Source organism: Magnolia sinica, chromosome 11 (assembly GCF_029962835.1).
Source record: "Magnolia sinica isolate HGM2019 chromosome 11, MsV1, whole genome shotgun sequence".
Taxonomy (NCBI): Eukaryota; Viridiplantae; Streptophyta; class Magnoliopsida; order Magnoliales; family Magnoliaceae; genus Magnolia; species Magnolia sinica.
In genome coordinates, this window is record NC_080583.1 from 70,476,103 (window position 1) to 70,489,636 (window position 13,534).

General features: G+C 42.7%; 2 protein-coding genes across 3 annotated transcripts; one reads left to right on the forward strand and one right to left on the reverse strand.

The window, feature by feature from the left end:
• Nucleotides 1-811: 811 nt before the first annotated feature.
• On the forward strand, nucleotides 812-4,852 carry LOC131218432 (nuclear pore complex protein NUP98A-like). 2 transcript variants are annotated; one of them, XM_058213007.1, is made up of 5 exons: nucleotides 812-946; nucleotides 1,285-1,401; nucleotides 1,485-1,662; nucleotides 2,952-3,014; nucleotides 4,714-4,852. In XM_058213007.1, the coding sequence occupies exons 1-5, from the start codon at nucleotides 941-943 to the stop codon at nucleotides 4,734-4,736; spliced, it is 387 nt and encodes a 128-aa protein (XP_058068990.1). In that variant the 5' UTR covers nucleotides 812-940; the 3' UTR covers nucleotides 4,737-4,852. The 2 variants fall into 2 exon arrangements, with proteins under 2 accessions (XP_058068990.1, XP_058068991.1); XM_058213008.1 differs by lacking the exon at nucleotides 4,714-4,852 and having other exon boundaries at nucleotides 2,141-4,159.
• Nucleotides 4,853-10,797: 5,945 nt separating this feature from the next.
• LOC131218154 (UDP-glycosyltransferase 83A1-like) lies at nucleotides 10,798-13,018 on the reverse strand. The gene is made up of 3 exons (XM_058212834.1): nucleotides 12,649-13,018; nucleotides 12,412-12,552; nucleotides 10,798-11,348 (listed from the first exon to the last, which is right to left on the reverse strand). Exons 1-3 carry the CDS (start codon nucleotides 12,890-12,892, stop codon nucleotides 10,798-10,800), a joined length of 936 nt encoding a protein of 311 aa, XP_058068817.1. The 5' UTR covers nucleotides 12,893-13,018.
• Between the last annotated feature and the right edge of the window lie 516 nt (nucleotides 13,019-13,534).

A 13,534-nucleotide genomic window follows, 5' to 3' on the forward strand; every position in this document is an offset into this window, starting at 1 on the left:
AACACCGACATCTTTATGGGCCCCCACACAGCCCCGAGCAGAGACATCACATTGAATCCACTCTGGATTTCAAATCAATTTGGGTGTGTACCCTGTCATTCTTGTTTTAGGCCCACAAAAGCACATACAACTGCATTGTATGTGGTGATATCGCTATGTACCGGATACTACCTGCTGGCTTTAGATAAACATCAAGCCATTGTTTTTTAGTGGGAAGGAAAGATAAAACCGTTTCGTATCTGACAATACTTACCAGCTCCACCCTTGATGCCCATGTATCTAGCCATTGAATATCTGGCCCTTATGTGATTGAATGGACTATTATTTTATTTCCTCTCCAACTCAATAAAAATTTTCATCTGGGAGTTCTTTTCTTTAGGTTCATCCATGGTGGGGTCCATTTAACCAACGAATACATATTAACCCCACGTGCAAAACCCGATCCTTGGTTCCCGAAAATCTGCGAAATGATCCTTGGTTCTTGATACACCTGATTTTTGTAAATGAGCAAAATTACACTTTTTCATTTTACCTTTACATGCTTGTGGCTTCTTGCCTATTGATGTTTACTCAAAAATTAATTATTTTTCATTGGACTAGTCAAATTTGAATAATGAATGTTTTTCTTTTGATGAATAAATTTGGAAAAGTTTCAAATTTATCAAAGGTACTGCATCTGCTCTAAGATAGGATGTTCGTGTTTTTAATGTGGCTATATCACCACAATATGATTTCTTGCCATCCATTCTTTTTTGTGTATGCATTGATGGTTGGAGCTGGTTTACAATTGTTCTGATTTTATGACAGTGCTGCCAGTCAGAATAATTTGATCGCGCAACCAGTGCCAGTTGAAAACCCATTTGGAACACTCCCTGCAATGCCTCAACTGTCAATTGGTCGTGCTGGCTCAGCACCCTCTGTCCAATATTGAATTTCTAGCATGCCTGTAAGTAATCTACTGAAAATCTGGGCTTAAATTCGAACTTATAGTGATTTTTGTTATGCAACATGCATTTTTTATGTCGACTCTATTTGGCAGGCTCTAACAATCGAGTCTAACATTTTGGTTTATGCAACTGTTCAAGGAACTCTTTATAAATCTATGAGTCTTTCATTGAACTGAACTTGGAAATAGTTAGACCAAAAAATTGAGTTTAGACTCTAGCCTGTGATTTTGAACATTGCAATGAATTACACACATCGTGGGTAGATAAAATGATGAGCTTTGGCTGAAGACGTGGGATTTTATTTTTATTTATTTATTTTTTAATTGTTTACAAACAGGTTGGCAACAAGCCCACTCTTGTCAGAGTTTCACCCTTACTGACTCCTAGGCACTTGTCTCGGAGAAGGATTAGGTTATATGATGTTATATATCATCCTAGAAATGATGGTCTGAAGGTGTGACTGTTTCCCTTAGAGAAATACAACAAAAGTTTGTAAAATATATCATTCTGACAGTCTCAAATTTTCTTTCAATGCAGGTGCCATTCTTTAGTGACGATGAGGAAACACCAAGTACGCTAAAGGCGGATGCTCTTTTCATTCCTCGGGAGAATCCAAGGGCACTGGTTATTCGTCCCATGGACCAGTGGCCCACAAGATCTAGTGCAGAAAAGCAGTCTCCATTGAAAGATACGGATGCACCAGTTCATCAAAATGGTTAGTTTGATTCCATTTCACCTCTCTTCTTGGTTTAATCTAATTTCCCTGACATCTTTTCACATATACTTCATCTTCACACTCACACGCACACCCCCCAACACACACTCAGTAGCTATTGCTTTTGTTTGCTATATCTTGGTTGCTTCTGGTACATGTATCTGAATTTAACTTATAAACTACTAAGGCATGTACTCCTTATGCAGTTTGACTGCATTGAAGCCTTAAACCAACTTGACATAATCAAACAACATTGTCACCAGTGCACACAAATATGTTCTCATAACTTATAAACTACTAAGGTATGGACTCCTTATGCAGTTGACTACATATTGAAGCCTCAAACCAACTTGACATAATTGAACAACATTGTCACCAATGCACACAAATATGTCCTCATAACTTCATATTTTATTTAGAGGACTGATCACCTTCAATTGGCTGTTGCTGAACTTCACCTATGGCCCATTTTTACAAGTGTTTCCTTGAAAAACAAGATACGATATTTTTAAGGCCAAATGTGGAAAAAGGACAAAGTCTTGAGGGCATAAAAACATGGGCCATGCTGTACTTCTAGTTGTGGGTAGTAAGTTCTCATTTTCCAAGGCTGTCCTTTTTGGAGAAGTGTTATTCGAACATTGAAAACTCATCAGCATGAATCTCTTGCTTGTTTTTCAAAGTAGTCTCTGTTAAAGATCTGGAAGTCCATGTTGAGTTTGATGGGAGTGTTGAATGCTCACTCACTAAATTTGCTTGTTATGTTAGTGTTGTGGGGCTGATGTCACGGGGGCAGCTGGTTGTACATGCAATCTTGAGAATTCATGTTTCGGATGTGATTAACAAAACAAGATTCGTAATGCTGACTTCGGTTGGTGTTGCATGGATTGGGGTGTTGTTGTTGCTTTCTTTGGAGCTGTAGGGCTCATTGGTCTATAGTTCTTTCTTTTCTTTAACTAGGCATTTCATCCCAAAAAAAAAAAAAATGTAGTTACAAATCTGATGCTAAATAGTTGGGATGGTGATGTTGTTGTTGTGGTTATAATGTCACATCAATTAATTGCAGAAAGTGATCTAGAACTATCTATTTCATGGAGCTTAGGGCCTGTAGTTTAATCTGTTGAGTCAGTCTACCAATGGCAGGGATGTGCATGTGTTTTGCAGCTAGTGAAATGCCATGTCATATTCCTAGCCATTATGCATAATTCCATTATGGTTATGGTTAGTAATTTTGGATTGTCAAACTAGGGTTTTTTCTTTGGTTGTTCTCTTTACATGATGCTCTTATTCAGGTATAATCTCTGGGGAGGCATCCGCTTCTGCTTTAAATGGTTCCTTCTCTCAAGATCATGATGGTAAGCCCATTTCTTTAATTTAGTTTTTGTTTTTGCTCCCTACTCTTTTTAATTTTTACTTTATAAGCCATCATGCCTCATCTGGCATTTCTTTTTCTTGTTTTGATCTTTAATGCAACTGAAACGTTGTGATTGGTAACTTGAAAATTCTTACTGAGATATTTTAGTTTTATGGATATGCTGCAGGGTGCCAAAAAAAGAAAATAAAAAGAAAAAAAAGGGGAAAAAAATAGGAGAAGAACAAGATATTAATTTGAAATTCCTTTTAGTCTCCACTCAAGGAACCACACATCCTTGATTTGCCCCACACCTTTGGTTCCATTTGGAATATGGCACAAATTGCCATTATGCTCCACTTAAATGCACCCCCTATGGTTTCGAATTGAGTTTGCTAGGAAGTGCAGAAACTCCATTGCACATTGAGTGGAACAGAGTCTGTCATATCAACTATGGATGGCTAGCGATGATGTATGACAACTAACCACTTGCTCTAAAAGATCGAATTGATAAAGCATGTCGAATCAATCCCTTTATCTCATAGCCCAAGTTAGGCCCTCGGCCGAACCCCCCTTGTGGGCCCCACTTCACATGGGTCTTGCCTCACATGAGCTACCCACCTCACACGGGCCGCCCACCTCGAGTGTGCCCCTCTTCACACTGGCCGTTCTACTCGAGTCCAGTGTGAAAATGCCACTGCATCAATCATCCCTGGTAAGGAGTCTCAAACATGAGACCTCCTGCTCTGATACTACTTTTGATGCAGAACAACTAACCACTTGCTCTAAAAGTTTGAACTGATAGAGCTTGGCAAATCAATCCCTTTATCTCATAGCCTAGGTCAGGAACTCGGCCAAACCCCCCTCATGGGCCCCACTTCAGATGGGTTCTGCCTCACACGAGCCACATGCCTCACACAAGCCGCCCACCCCAAGTGTGCCCCCGCTTCACATAGGCCACCCCACTCGAGCCCGGTTTGAAAATGCCCGTACATTAAGCAAGCTCAATTTGGCAGGAGGTGCTGAGCTAAGCCGAAAGGTCAGTTTAGCCAATGGCAAATTCACCTGATGTAAATATAGTAACTTAAAAACTCAGCCTTTCCGTTTTTATTACAGAATGCCTAATTCAAAACTCAACTACAGTTCTTGATATTTCATTGGGTTTGGATATCCTAAACCTAAACCTATACTTATAACCTATGACCTACAACCTTAACCTAAACTTATAATCTTAACCTAAACCTATTCTCAAATCTCAAAACTTAAATCTTAACCTTAACCTATAACCTATACTTGTATTGACATTGTTTAAATTTATAAGTTCGTAGTTCGTACATATTCAGTGATGGCACCAAGTGGGAGAGTACGTCGTTCGCGCACTGGATCTACCCCTTCTACTTGTGATGCGACGGAGCCAGCATCGTCGTCACATATTGTCCTTTCGATTATTAAGTTGATATATTCTTTCCATGCATTTATATTAACTTAATTGTCCTTTCGATTGTGCAGCGAGATTCCGTCACTGGCCAGGAGTCCGGACCAGTAGACCTCTACAGAGGGACTTACTATCGACAGGCGACGGGATCTTGGGTACATCTTAGAGCTGGTGAGATTTGGGTAAAAATTCTTACATTGTAAAATTTAATTGCATTAAATTATAATGATGTCATTTTTTAAAGAAAATTCATATGTTTTCATTACAGGTGGCGATGGACACCTTATGTAGTTGGCCCACTCCCGATGGCACTCAGCGGAGTGAGCCAGAGATACTGAGTGAGGTGCTTGGCACCCATTCTGGATATGTGTGTGGGCTTGGCCATGGTACCAAGCTCATGGCACCCGCTAGACCTGTCTTCACCCAATCCATTGTCGTTGGCGAGAGCGCTATTCGCCGAGCTAATATCGCAGAGAAAGAGGTTCAGCAGCTACGGGTCGTCGTCCATGACATTAGAGAGCAGCTAGAGAGGCAGATGGAGGAGCAGGAGAGGAGGAGCAAGCGAGGGAGAGGGAGGAGCAGGAGAGGAGGATGGAGGAGATGCGGGTAGAGCATGAGTGATGGATGACGAAGATGTTTCAGACTCTCGCTGCACACTTACCCACCGATGCTTCACAAACTTTGCCTTCATCTTTGTGATTTTTTGTATTTTATTTATGATGTTAAACTTATATGCATTTATGTGTGAATGAATGTCATGTTGATGGATGTAGTTTATATTTGGATGAATTTACGTACTTTGGGTTTAAATGGATGTGAATGTGAATGTGAATATGATGAAATATTCACACAATAGGTGTATATCAGGAATATTGTAACAGGTGTATATCAGGAATATTGTGTTGAACTAAAGAAAAAAAAAAAAGAAAACACTTTTATTAACGACAATTTTTGTAGGTAAAAGTATCATCCAAGCTTTCCACCTACGAAACTTTTCGTAGGTAAAAGTCTCACCCACGTTTTTACGTACAAAATATTCGTAGGGACAAGTTTTATAAATATTTTTAGCTACGAACATATGCGTAGGTAAAAGTTTTGTAAAAATTTTGGCTACCAAATATTTGCAGACAAAAGTTTTGTAAATATTTTTACCTACGAAAATATGTGTATATTTTTAGCTTCGAAAATATTCGTAGGTAAAAGTTTTGTCGTAATTTTTACTTACGAAATATATTCGTAGGTAAAACTTTTTTAAAGATTTTTATCTGCAAAATATTTGTGGGTAAAAGTTTTGTCATAATTTTTACGTACAAAAAAATTCCTAGGAAAAATTTTTGTAAACACTTTTAGCTATGAAAATATTCATAGGTAAAAGTTTTGTAATTCTTTTTAGCTACGAAAATAATTGTAGGGAAAAAGATTTGTCAATATTTTTGCCTACAAAAAAAAAGCGTTGGTAAAATCTTTTACCTACAAAAAAATTCGTCGGCAAAAGTCTTATCTTTGCCAACGAATTTTTTTTTTGTTGGTAAAAGTTTTTTCCCTAGGTCTTTTAGCGACGAAATTGCCGACTAAAATTTTCGTCAGTAAAAGTTTTTGCCTACGAAAAAAGGCTTTTGCCTACGAAAATTTTCGTAGGTAAAAGTGTCTTTTCTTGTAGTGTCTTCACATGATTTTAGATGTTGTGGCCCACCTGAGTTTCGTATACGGCTGATTTTTGGGGTGGCATCCTGATCCGAGGGGACCCATTAAATTCATGGTGTTCATGGTTGAAATGCATCATAGTGGGGACCACAATTGCGGCCGTGAGGTCCTTGCAAGGCCGTCCGTCCGCCAGGCGCAGGCGCTGCCTGCGCGTTCTACAGCAGCAGCGTCAACGCTGCCTTCTGCTCTTTCTTTTTTTTTGTATTTGGGATTTTCTTGGGGTTTTGCATAGGTGGGGCCTGCATCAGGGAAATCGGACCCCGCCATTGGTTTCCATGTCCCCATACACACCTATTAAGCCCAATATTGGGTATATTTCGGTGTGCAGAAGTATCGAGGTGTATTTCAATGGCAAAGATTATTAATCTCAATGCTGTGGGCCGTTAGGAACTCAGATTCAATTTATTTTTTTGGGTCAACGCCTAAAATGATCCGATAAAGAGGATGGACGGCTTGGATTAAGCACATGCATCAAGGTGGGGCTTGGATGAGCAGCCCACCCCAATCTTTAAAAAGTTAGATTTTTTTTGTGATTGTTGTCAGTACACGCCCACGTCAGTACACGCCTCCATGTTAGCCACACTCGTCCAGCATCCAGGTACGCTGGACGGTCATGGATAAATATTGCATCATGGTGGGTCCCACATACACGTGGCCCACCTATTCAATCAACATAACATTTGTGCTTTTCCATCATCCAGGTCCACTAGATGGCCTGGATTAAACAGGTGGACAGCATCCCTAAAATACACCATCATGGTGGGTCCACGATCGATGTGGATCTAGTGGGCCACACTCATCATAAAAGAGAGAGAAAGAGAATGAGAATGAGAGAAATAAGCGGAGTAGATGGAGGGACCCCGCCATTATGTGTCCCTCATATGATTGCAACACATACATCAAATTGGGTCCCTCACACAAGTGGGTCCCCTAATTATGAAATTAATTGTAGAAATTCAAAGATCACCCACCTCTAGGCCTCCTCCTTGCTCCCTTAACCTTCTATGCTCCTTGTCTTCACTTTTGATGGTGGTTGATGAAATTTTGATGGTGTGGATGAGAGATGAGAGGGTGGGCCACACTTGATGTTTTTGGGAAAACTTGGGAATGCTTGGACATGTGAAGCTTTAGGTTGCTTGGGAGATTTGAGAAATGAGAGAGAGAGGTGATGGGAAGGATAAGAGGTGATGAAGTGATGTGTGATGGGTGATGGGTGGAGTGATGGGTTGTAAGAAAGGGATGGGTAGAGAGAGAGGGAGAGTTGACTTTAGGAATGGGAAGGGATGGGTTGATGTACATGGGGTATGGAGTGACTTGACTTGTACTTGACATTGATTGATTGGTTGATTGATGGGACATGTTGTAGAGATTTTCTCAAAATTCACAACACGCGGCGTTTTCTTTGAATTGAATGTAGGCCCACATCTTCTGACCTGGGTATCGGTTCAGTGCGCAAGTCGCGGCGTTGAAACCGCGGTGACGATGCGGTCGCTAAGATACAAGTTTCGGTTCGAGCTGACTTCGGTAAGCGGGACTCGGCTTATGATCGCATGCAAACGTCAGATACGGGTCGAGGATTGCCGGAATTCGACCAGAAGGACCACGAAAGCTAACGAAACGGCACGGACTAGGACACGAGTCTTATAACTCTCCCCTTCAAATAAAAATTTCATCCTTAAAATTTACACAATCATCGCTAGAAAACATAACTTATAATAGAAGAGGAAGCAACGCATCGTCATATAAAATCGAAGATAGCATACAAGATATAATATACAATTAATCATCATAGAGATGGAGATAGCGCTCTCGAATCTCGGCCTCGCGCTCCCAAGACGCCTCATCAACGGAATGGTGACCCCACTGAACCTTCACTGAGGGAATAACCTTGGTCCGGAGGACCTGCTCCTTCCAATTAAGGATACGAACTGCCTGCTCAATGTAAGAAGCATCCTCACGAACCTCCAACGGTTGCCAATCAATAATTGGAACGATATCTGACTCACACTTCCTCAACATAGAGACGTGGAAAACGTTGTGGACGTTAGACAGCTGAGATGGCAAGGCAAGCCAATAGGCCACAGCACCAATGCGCTTAGTGATCTTGAAAGGTCCTATGAATCTCAGGGCAAGCTTGCCCTTCACTCCAAATCGAACTACACCCTTAATGGGCGAGACCTTGAGATATACGTGGTCCCCTACATCATCCAAGGGATGACGCCGGCGATCAGCAAAACCCTTCTGCCGGCTCTGAGCTATGCGCATCCTCTGCCTGATGATATCAATGACCTCTGACGTCTGCTGTACAAGCTCGGGAACTAGGAGACGCCACTCTCTGACCTCGGTCCAACAACTCGGAGATCTGCACGGTTTGCCATATAATGCCTCAAAAGGAGCCATGCAAATGGTCGCCTAATAGCTGTTGGTGTATGCGAACTAAGCCAATCGCAGATACTCATCCCAGCTACACCCGAAGTCAATTATGTAGGTCCGAAGCATGTCCTCAATTATCTGATTAATCCTCTCGGTCTGGCCATCGGTCTGCGGATGATACACGGTGCTGAGCTGCAAATCAGTGCCCATCGCTCTCTGAAAGCTCCTCCAAAACTGAGACGTGAACCTCGGGTCTCGGTCAGAAATGATCGAGACTGGAATGCCGTGCAGTCTCACAATCTCGTCAATGAATAACTTGGTAAGCCAATCCAAAGGCTAAGTCACACGAATCGTAAGAAAATGTGCCAACTTTGTCAGGCGATCCACAACAACCCAGGTGGGGTCATGACAGCGCTAAGTCCTCGGCAAGCGAATAATGAAATCAGTAAATACGTGCTCCCACTTCCATGTCGGGTCGCTCAACAGCTGTAATAGACCAGGGGGTCTTTGATGATCGACCTTGACAAGCTAGCATGTGTCACCTCGGCCACAAAACTGACAATCTGACGCTTCATCCCCGCCCAAAAATACTGTCTCCTCATATCACGATACATCTTCGTCGATCCAGGGTGGATAGAAAACCACGATCGATGTACCTCGGTCATAAGATCTCTGCGCAACTCAGGAATATCTGGGATATACAATCGGCCTATGAAGCGAAGCTCACCATCAGAACTAATCTGCTAAATTGTCTGACTCTCAGATGTTACCTCTGCTCGATAATCCTGTAACGACTCATCTGTCTGCTGAGGCGCAATCACCCTTGTGACAAGAGAGGGTTGAATCGATAAGCTCGATAGCTGAATGATAGAAGACTGCAGAGCAAACTCAAAGTCGTACTCTGCTATATCCTCGAGCATCCTCCACTCCTGAATCATCACATGTGCCACCAGGCCTCGTGGCTGACGGCTGATGGCATTCGCCACCACATTCGCCTTATCTGGGTGGTACTGGAGGTCAAAATTATATAGTCCTTCAGGAGCTCCATCCAGCGTCTCTGCCTCATGTTCAGCTCAGACTGAGAGAATAGAGACTTCAAGCTTATGGTCAGAGAAGAGCTCAAACCTAACCCCATAGAGATAGTGTCTCCACACCTTCAGTGCGAAGACAACTGTTGCCAGCTCCAAATCATGCGTGGGGTAGTTCAGCTTATGGACCTTGAGCTGACGAGACGCGAAGGCTACAAGCCTGCCGTGCTGCATCAGGACAACACGTAAACCAATACGTGAGGCATCGGTAAATACAACAAATCCATCACTCCCGAGGGAAGAGTGAGGACAGGAGCGGATGTCAAGAAATCCAGGTCAAGCTGGCTGCAACAGAAATCAGAGGGCGACGATGGATATATCCAGAGAGCTTTTCCTCGTGGACTCGAATCCTACTACAACTTCCTATCAAGTCAATCAACATGGTGAGGATTTGGGGCCAAAGCACAGCAACGAAAAGGTGATAAATTATGGATACAAGTGTGCTAGATCGAAGGGTAATTCCCCCTTTAATCTCAGGGAACATATATTTCTTAGGAAGGAATTTGATCTCCCCTCAGATGACGATCCAGGAGCTGAGTTAGATGATGGCATGACTGAGAATCTGGGAACCCTAAACGGCTTGCAGGGTGTTTCTCAGTTATCAGAAGGATTTTGCTCGCCATTGAGAAGGGACTGGCTACTAGATCAACACTTGGAGGTTAATTTATCTCCATTCTTCTCAGACCAACATAAGGAAAATGAAAAAGCAGTTTTCAGATCCAGGAAGGACCTCTGTTCAGATCTCATCTCCAAACAGAAGGAGGGTGATCAACCGCAAGATGAAGCAGAAACTCAAATAAGTTAGGCAATCCAGAAAAGAACTCTACAAGGAAAGCTGTCTTCCAATCGGAACAAGGTTCTTACAAGAAGAACGCGAGTTCTCTACGGTAAAGGAGACTGGGAATCTAGACTCAGACACCTCAAACATCGGGCAGTGAACACGGGATGTGTCACAGATGGATAAAATTCTAGTGTGGAATGTCAGGGGAGTTGGAAACTGCAGAACTATCAGAACGCTAAAACGTCTGATGAGAGCTCATCACCCCGAGATCGTGGTGATCCTGGAACCTATGATCAACGATGCTAGCCGCATCAGAATTGGTCTTTCCTTGGGTTTCCACCTCTCCTTCTCCAAAGTAGAGGAGGGGGGAAAGATTTGGTTCTTCTACAAGAACCCTGTTTCTTATTCAATTATTAAAGCACTTTTGTTGAGGTGACCATCCAACAATTCGCCCACGACCCGCGACTCTAGCTTCAAAGCCATCTGGGTAGGCATCCGATGGTCCGTCGGTGAGGTCTGGCCGCACTACCCATAGGAATGAACGATTGGAAAGTTCGAGTCCAAGTGCCAGTTCGTGGAATTGACGTCGGTTGAAGATAGTAAAGCTGCCAAAGGCAATGTAGACTACTGAGCGGGGAGGCTGTTCGTCAAGCCAGCTTAGGCAAGTGGGGTCTTCAGGCCAGAAGTTCCCTTCGAGCCGCCCAAGCCGTCTTCCTGCTAGAAGAGGGCCGATGAGCCGGATGTTTGGAACCAACTCACAGGCGGATGGCTCAATCTCGTAGAATGAGTTGCAAAGAAGCCAGTTGGCCAATTTTGCAGCTTGGGTGCATTCGTGTAAGTATCGGAAGAGGGACCGTTGCGCGTCACGGTCACCGACGAAGAGCCACACTAGCTGAGTGGTGTTGAACTCTGGCATGGTTGGTGAGAGCTTGATCATTTGCTGTGTTGTTGGAAATCCTGCGAAATATTCAATCACGGTTAGGATCTATTACATATATAGAGATTTTTAATTTCCAGGGTATTTGTACAAGTGGGGCCCTCCATCATGGCTACCATGTCAGGCATAGTTCCCATAGTTGGATGTCAAGCATGCAAGGAATCTGGACCATTCATCACGTGGTATAAAATATAAGCATAGCATATTAGAGAAATCAGGGCAGTAAACTCATCAACAGCAGCACACATAGATTTAAGTGAGCCACGTATGTACACTGAATTTAGTTATTGAAACCAAACAAACAAACACACACACACACACACACACAAAAAAACAAACAAACAAATGCTGAATTTGGATAATTGGACTTTTAGTTGTTAACACGTAAAATATTAAAAACAATCAAAGTAATCAAAGTGTTCACTAGCCACTTGATTTTTAAAGAAAAAACCATTTACACATTCTCTAGGAGTGATGTCAGGTTATTTTTTTCAAAAAGATAATTCATATATAAACAGTGCTCAACAGCCAGCATATACATTCTGGCCAGTCCTAGCAAAAAACAAAGCTACGGCCCACCTATCATACCCCGAACAAATAACACCCCCAAACACTAAATGAGGCCCTGGCCTCACTGATGCTCCACCTGATATAGGAACAATTTCTTATTCTTTTTTTTCTTTTGTCTTTTTTTCTTTCAAAAGGAATCGTAACCCCCACAATAGCTAAAACCCACCAACAAACCAAAAAAAAAATAACAAAACACTATCCTTGAGATCTCGTTAGTCAAATTGAGTTGACTCAGTTGAGCTGAGTTAAGTTTAGAATTATATTTCCACCTACTTGGGCTTTAATATATTGCTACTCATCAGACGGTTTTGGACCACTGAGGGCTAATGCATATGTATCATTTATGAACAAATCCAGTCTACACCGTGCGGCCCATAATTTAAACCTTGTTATTAATTGCATGAATAGAAAACTAGCAAGATAATTTTTATTTTCAGCACTCGAGCAAACTTGAAAATCTTAAAGAAAGTGAATTTCGAAATGACTTGCCTAATTTCTATACTATGGTCTTACCGTCCGTGTCGATGATTCTGTCCTCGATCAGCTTCGGAATGTGAAACAGTAAGGCACAAAAGCTCACTGTCACAGTCCAAACCGCAGCTGCACGGATCCCCATCTTCACAGCAACTTCCACTGCCCATCCCATGGTCCCGTCTGCAATGATGCATGAGATCTTATCATGATCAGACTCATTGATCTTACGAATCAGCGCTTCTAAACCATGGGGCATGACACGTAAAATACTAGCACATTGCTTGCCCAAGTCATTCCGGTCTTCACCTGGTGCCATCCCATCTGGAATTGAAACCAGACGGATCTGCTCCTGCACTCCGCCCATCTTCGGCAGTGCGGCCACTACGCGGGCGTGATTGAACTCAGTATTTACGAATGTGATCTTGAACCCATGATCCATCAAGCAATGAGAGAGCTCCATGAAGGGTATGACATGACCTTGCGCCGGGTATGGCACGACTAGGGCGTGCGGCTTTTCCATGACCAACACCCTTTGCAATTAGTAAGAACCTCTCTTGCCCCTCATCCTATTTGTATGGGGGATTTGGTTTCGGTGGCTGATATCCAATGTGAAGAGTTTGTACCTACGAGTCATAGCCGCCGGAGACCAGATAACTCACCATGTATGACCGGATCCAATGCTTTCTATCTCCCGACACTTTCATCAACGCATTGTCAAGTCCTTGCCGTTCAAGTTACCACGTGACAAGCACTCTTCCCATTAATCGAGGCTCTGACGTATTGCTAAAGTTTCAATGGTTGCTATGGACGCGGATTGCGTCTTACCCCGCCCGGCTCTAGCCACGAACGGGCAGTTCTGTGGGAGGGCCCACTGTGATGTATCGGTTTATCCACACCGTCCATCCCTCTTTTCAGATCATTTTATGTTTTGTCAACAAAAATAAAGAAGATTCAACGCTAAAGTGGACCACACTAAATAATAAGCTTAGTTGCATTAAATACAAGAGTCATATGTGGTGTGGTCCACTTGAGCATTGGGTCTGCTTTATTTTTGTGCACTTACCATAAAATGATCTGAGAAGAGGGATGTACGGCGTGGATAAACCGATACATCACAGTGGGCCCGCCTGCCTAGGTGCCCGTTCGTGGAAAGAGAAGGGTG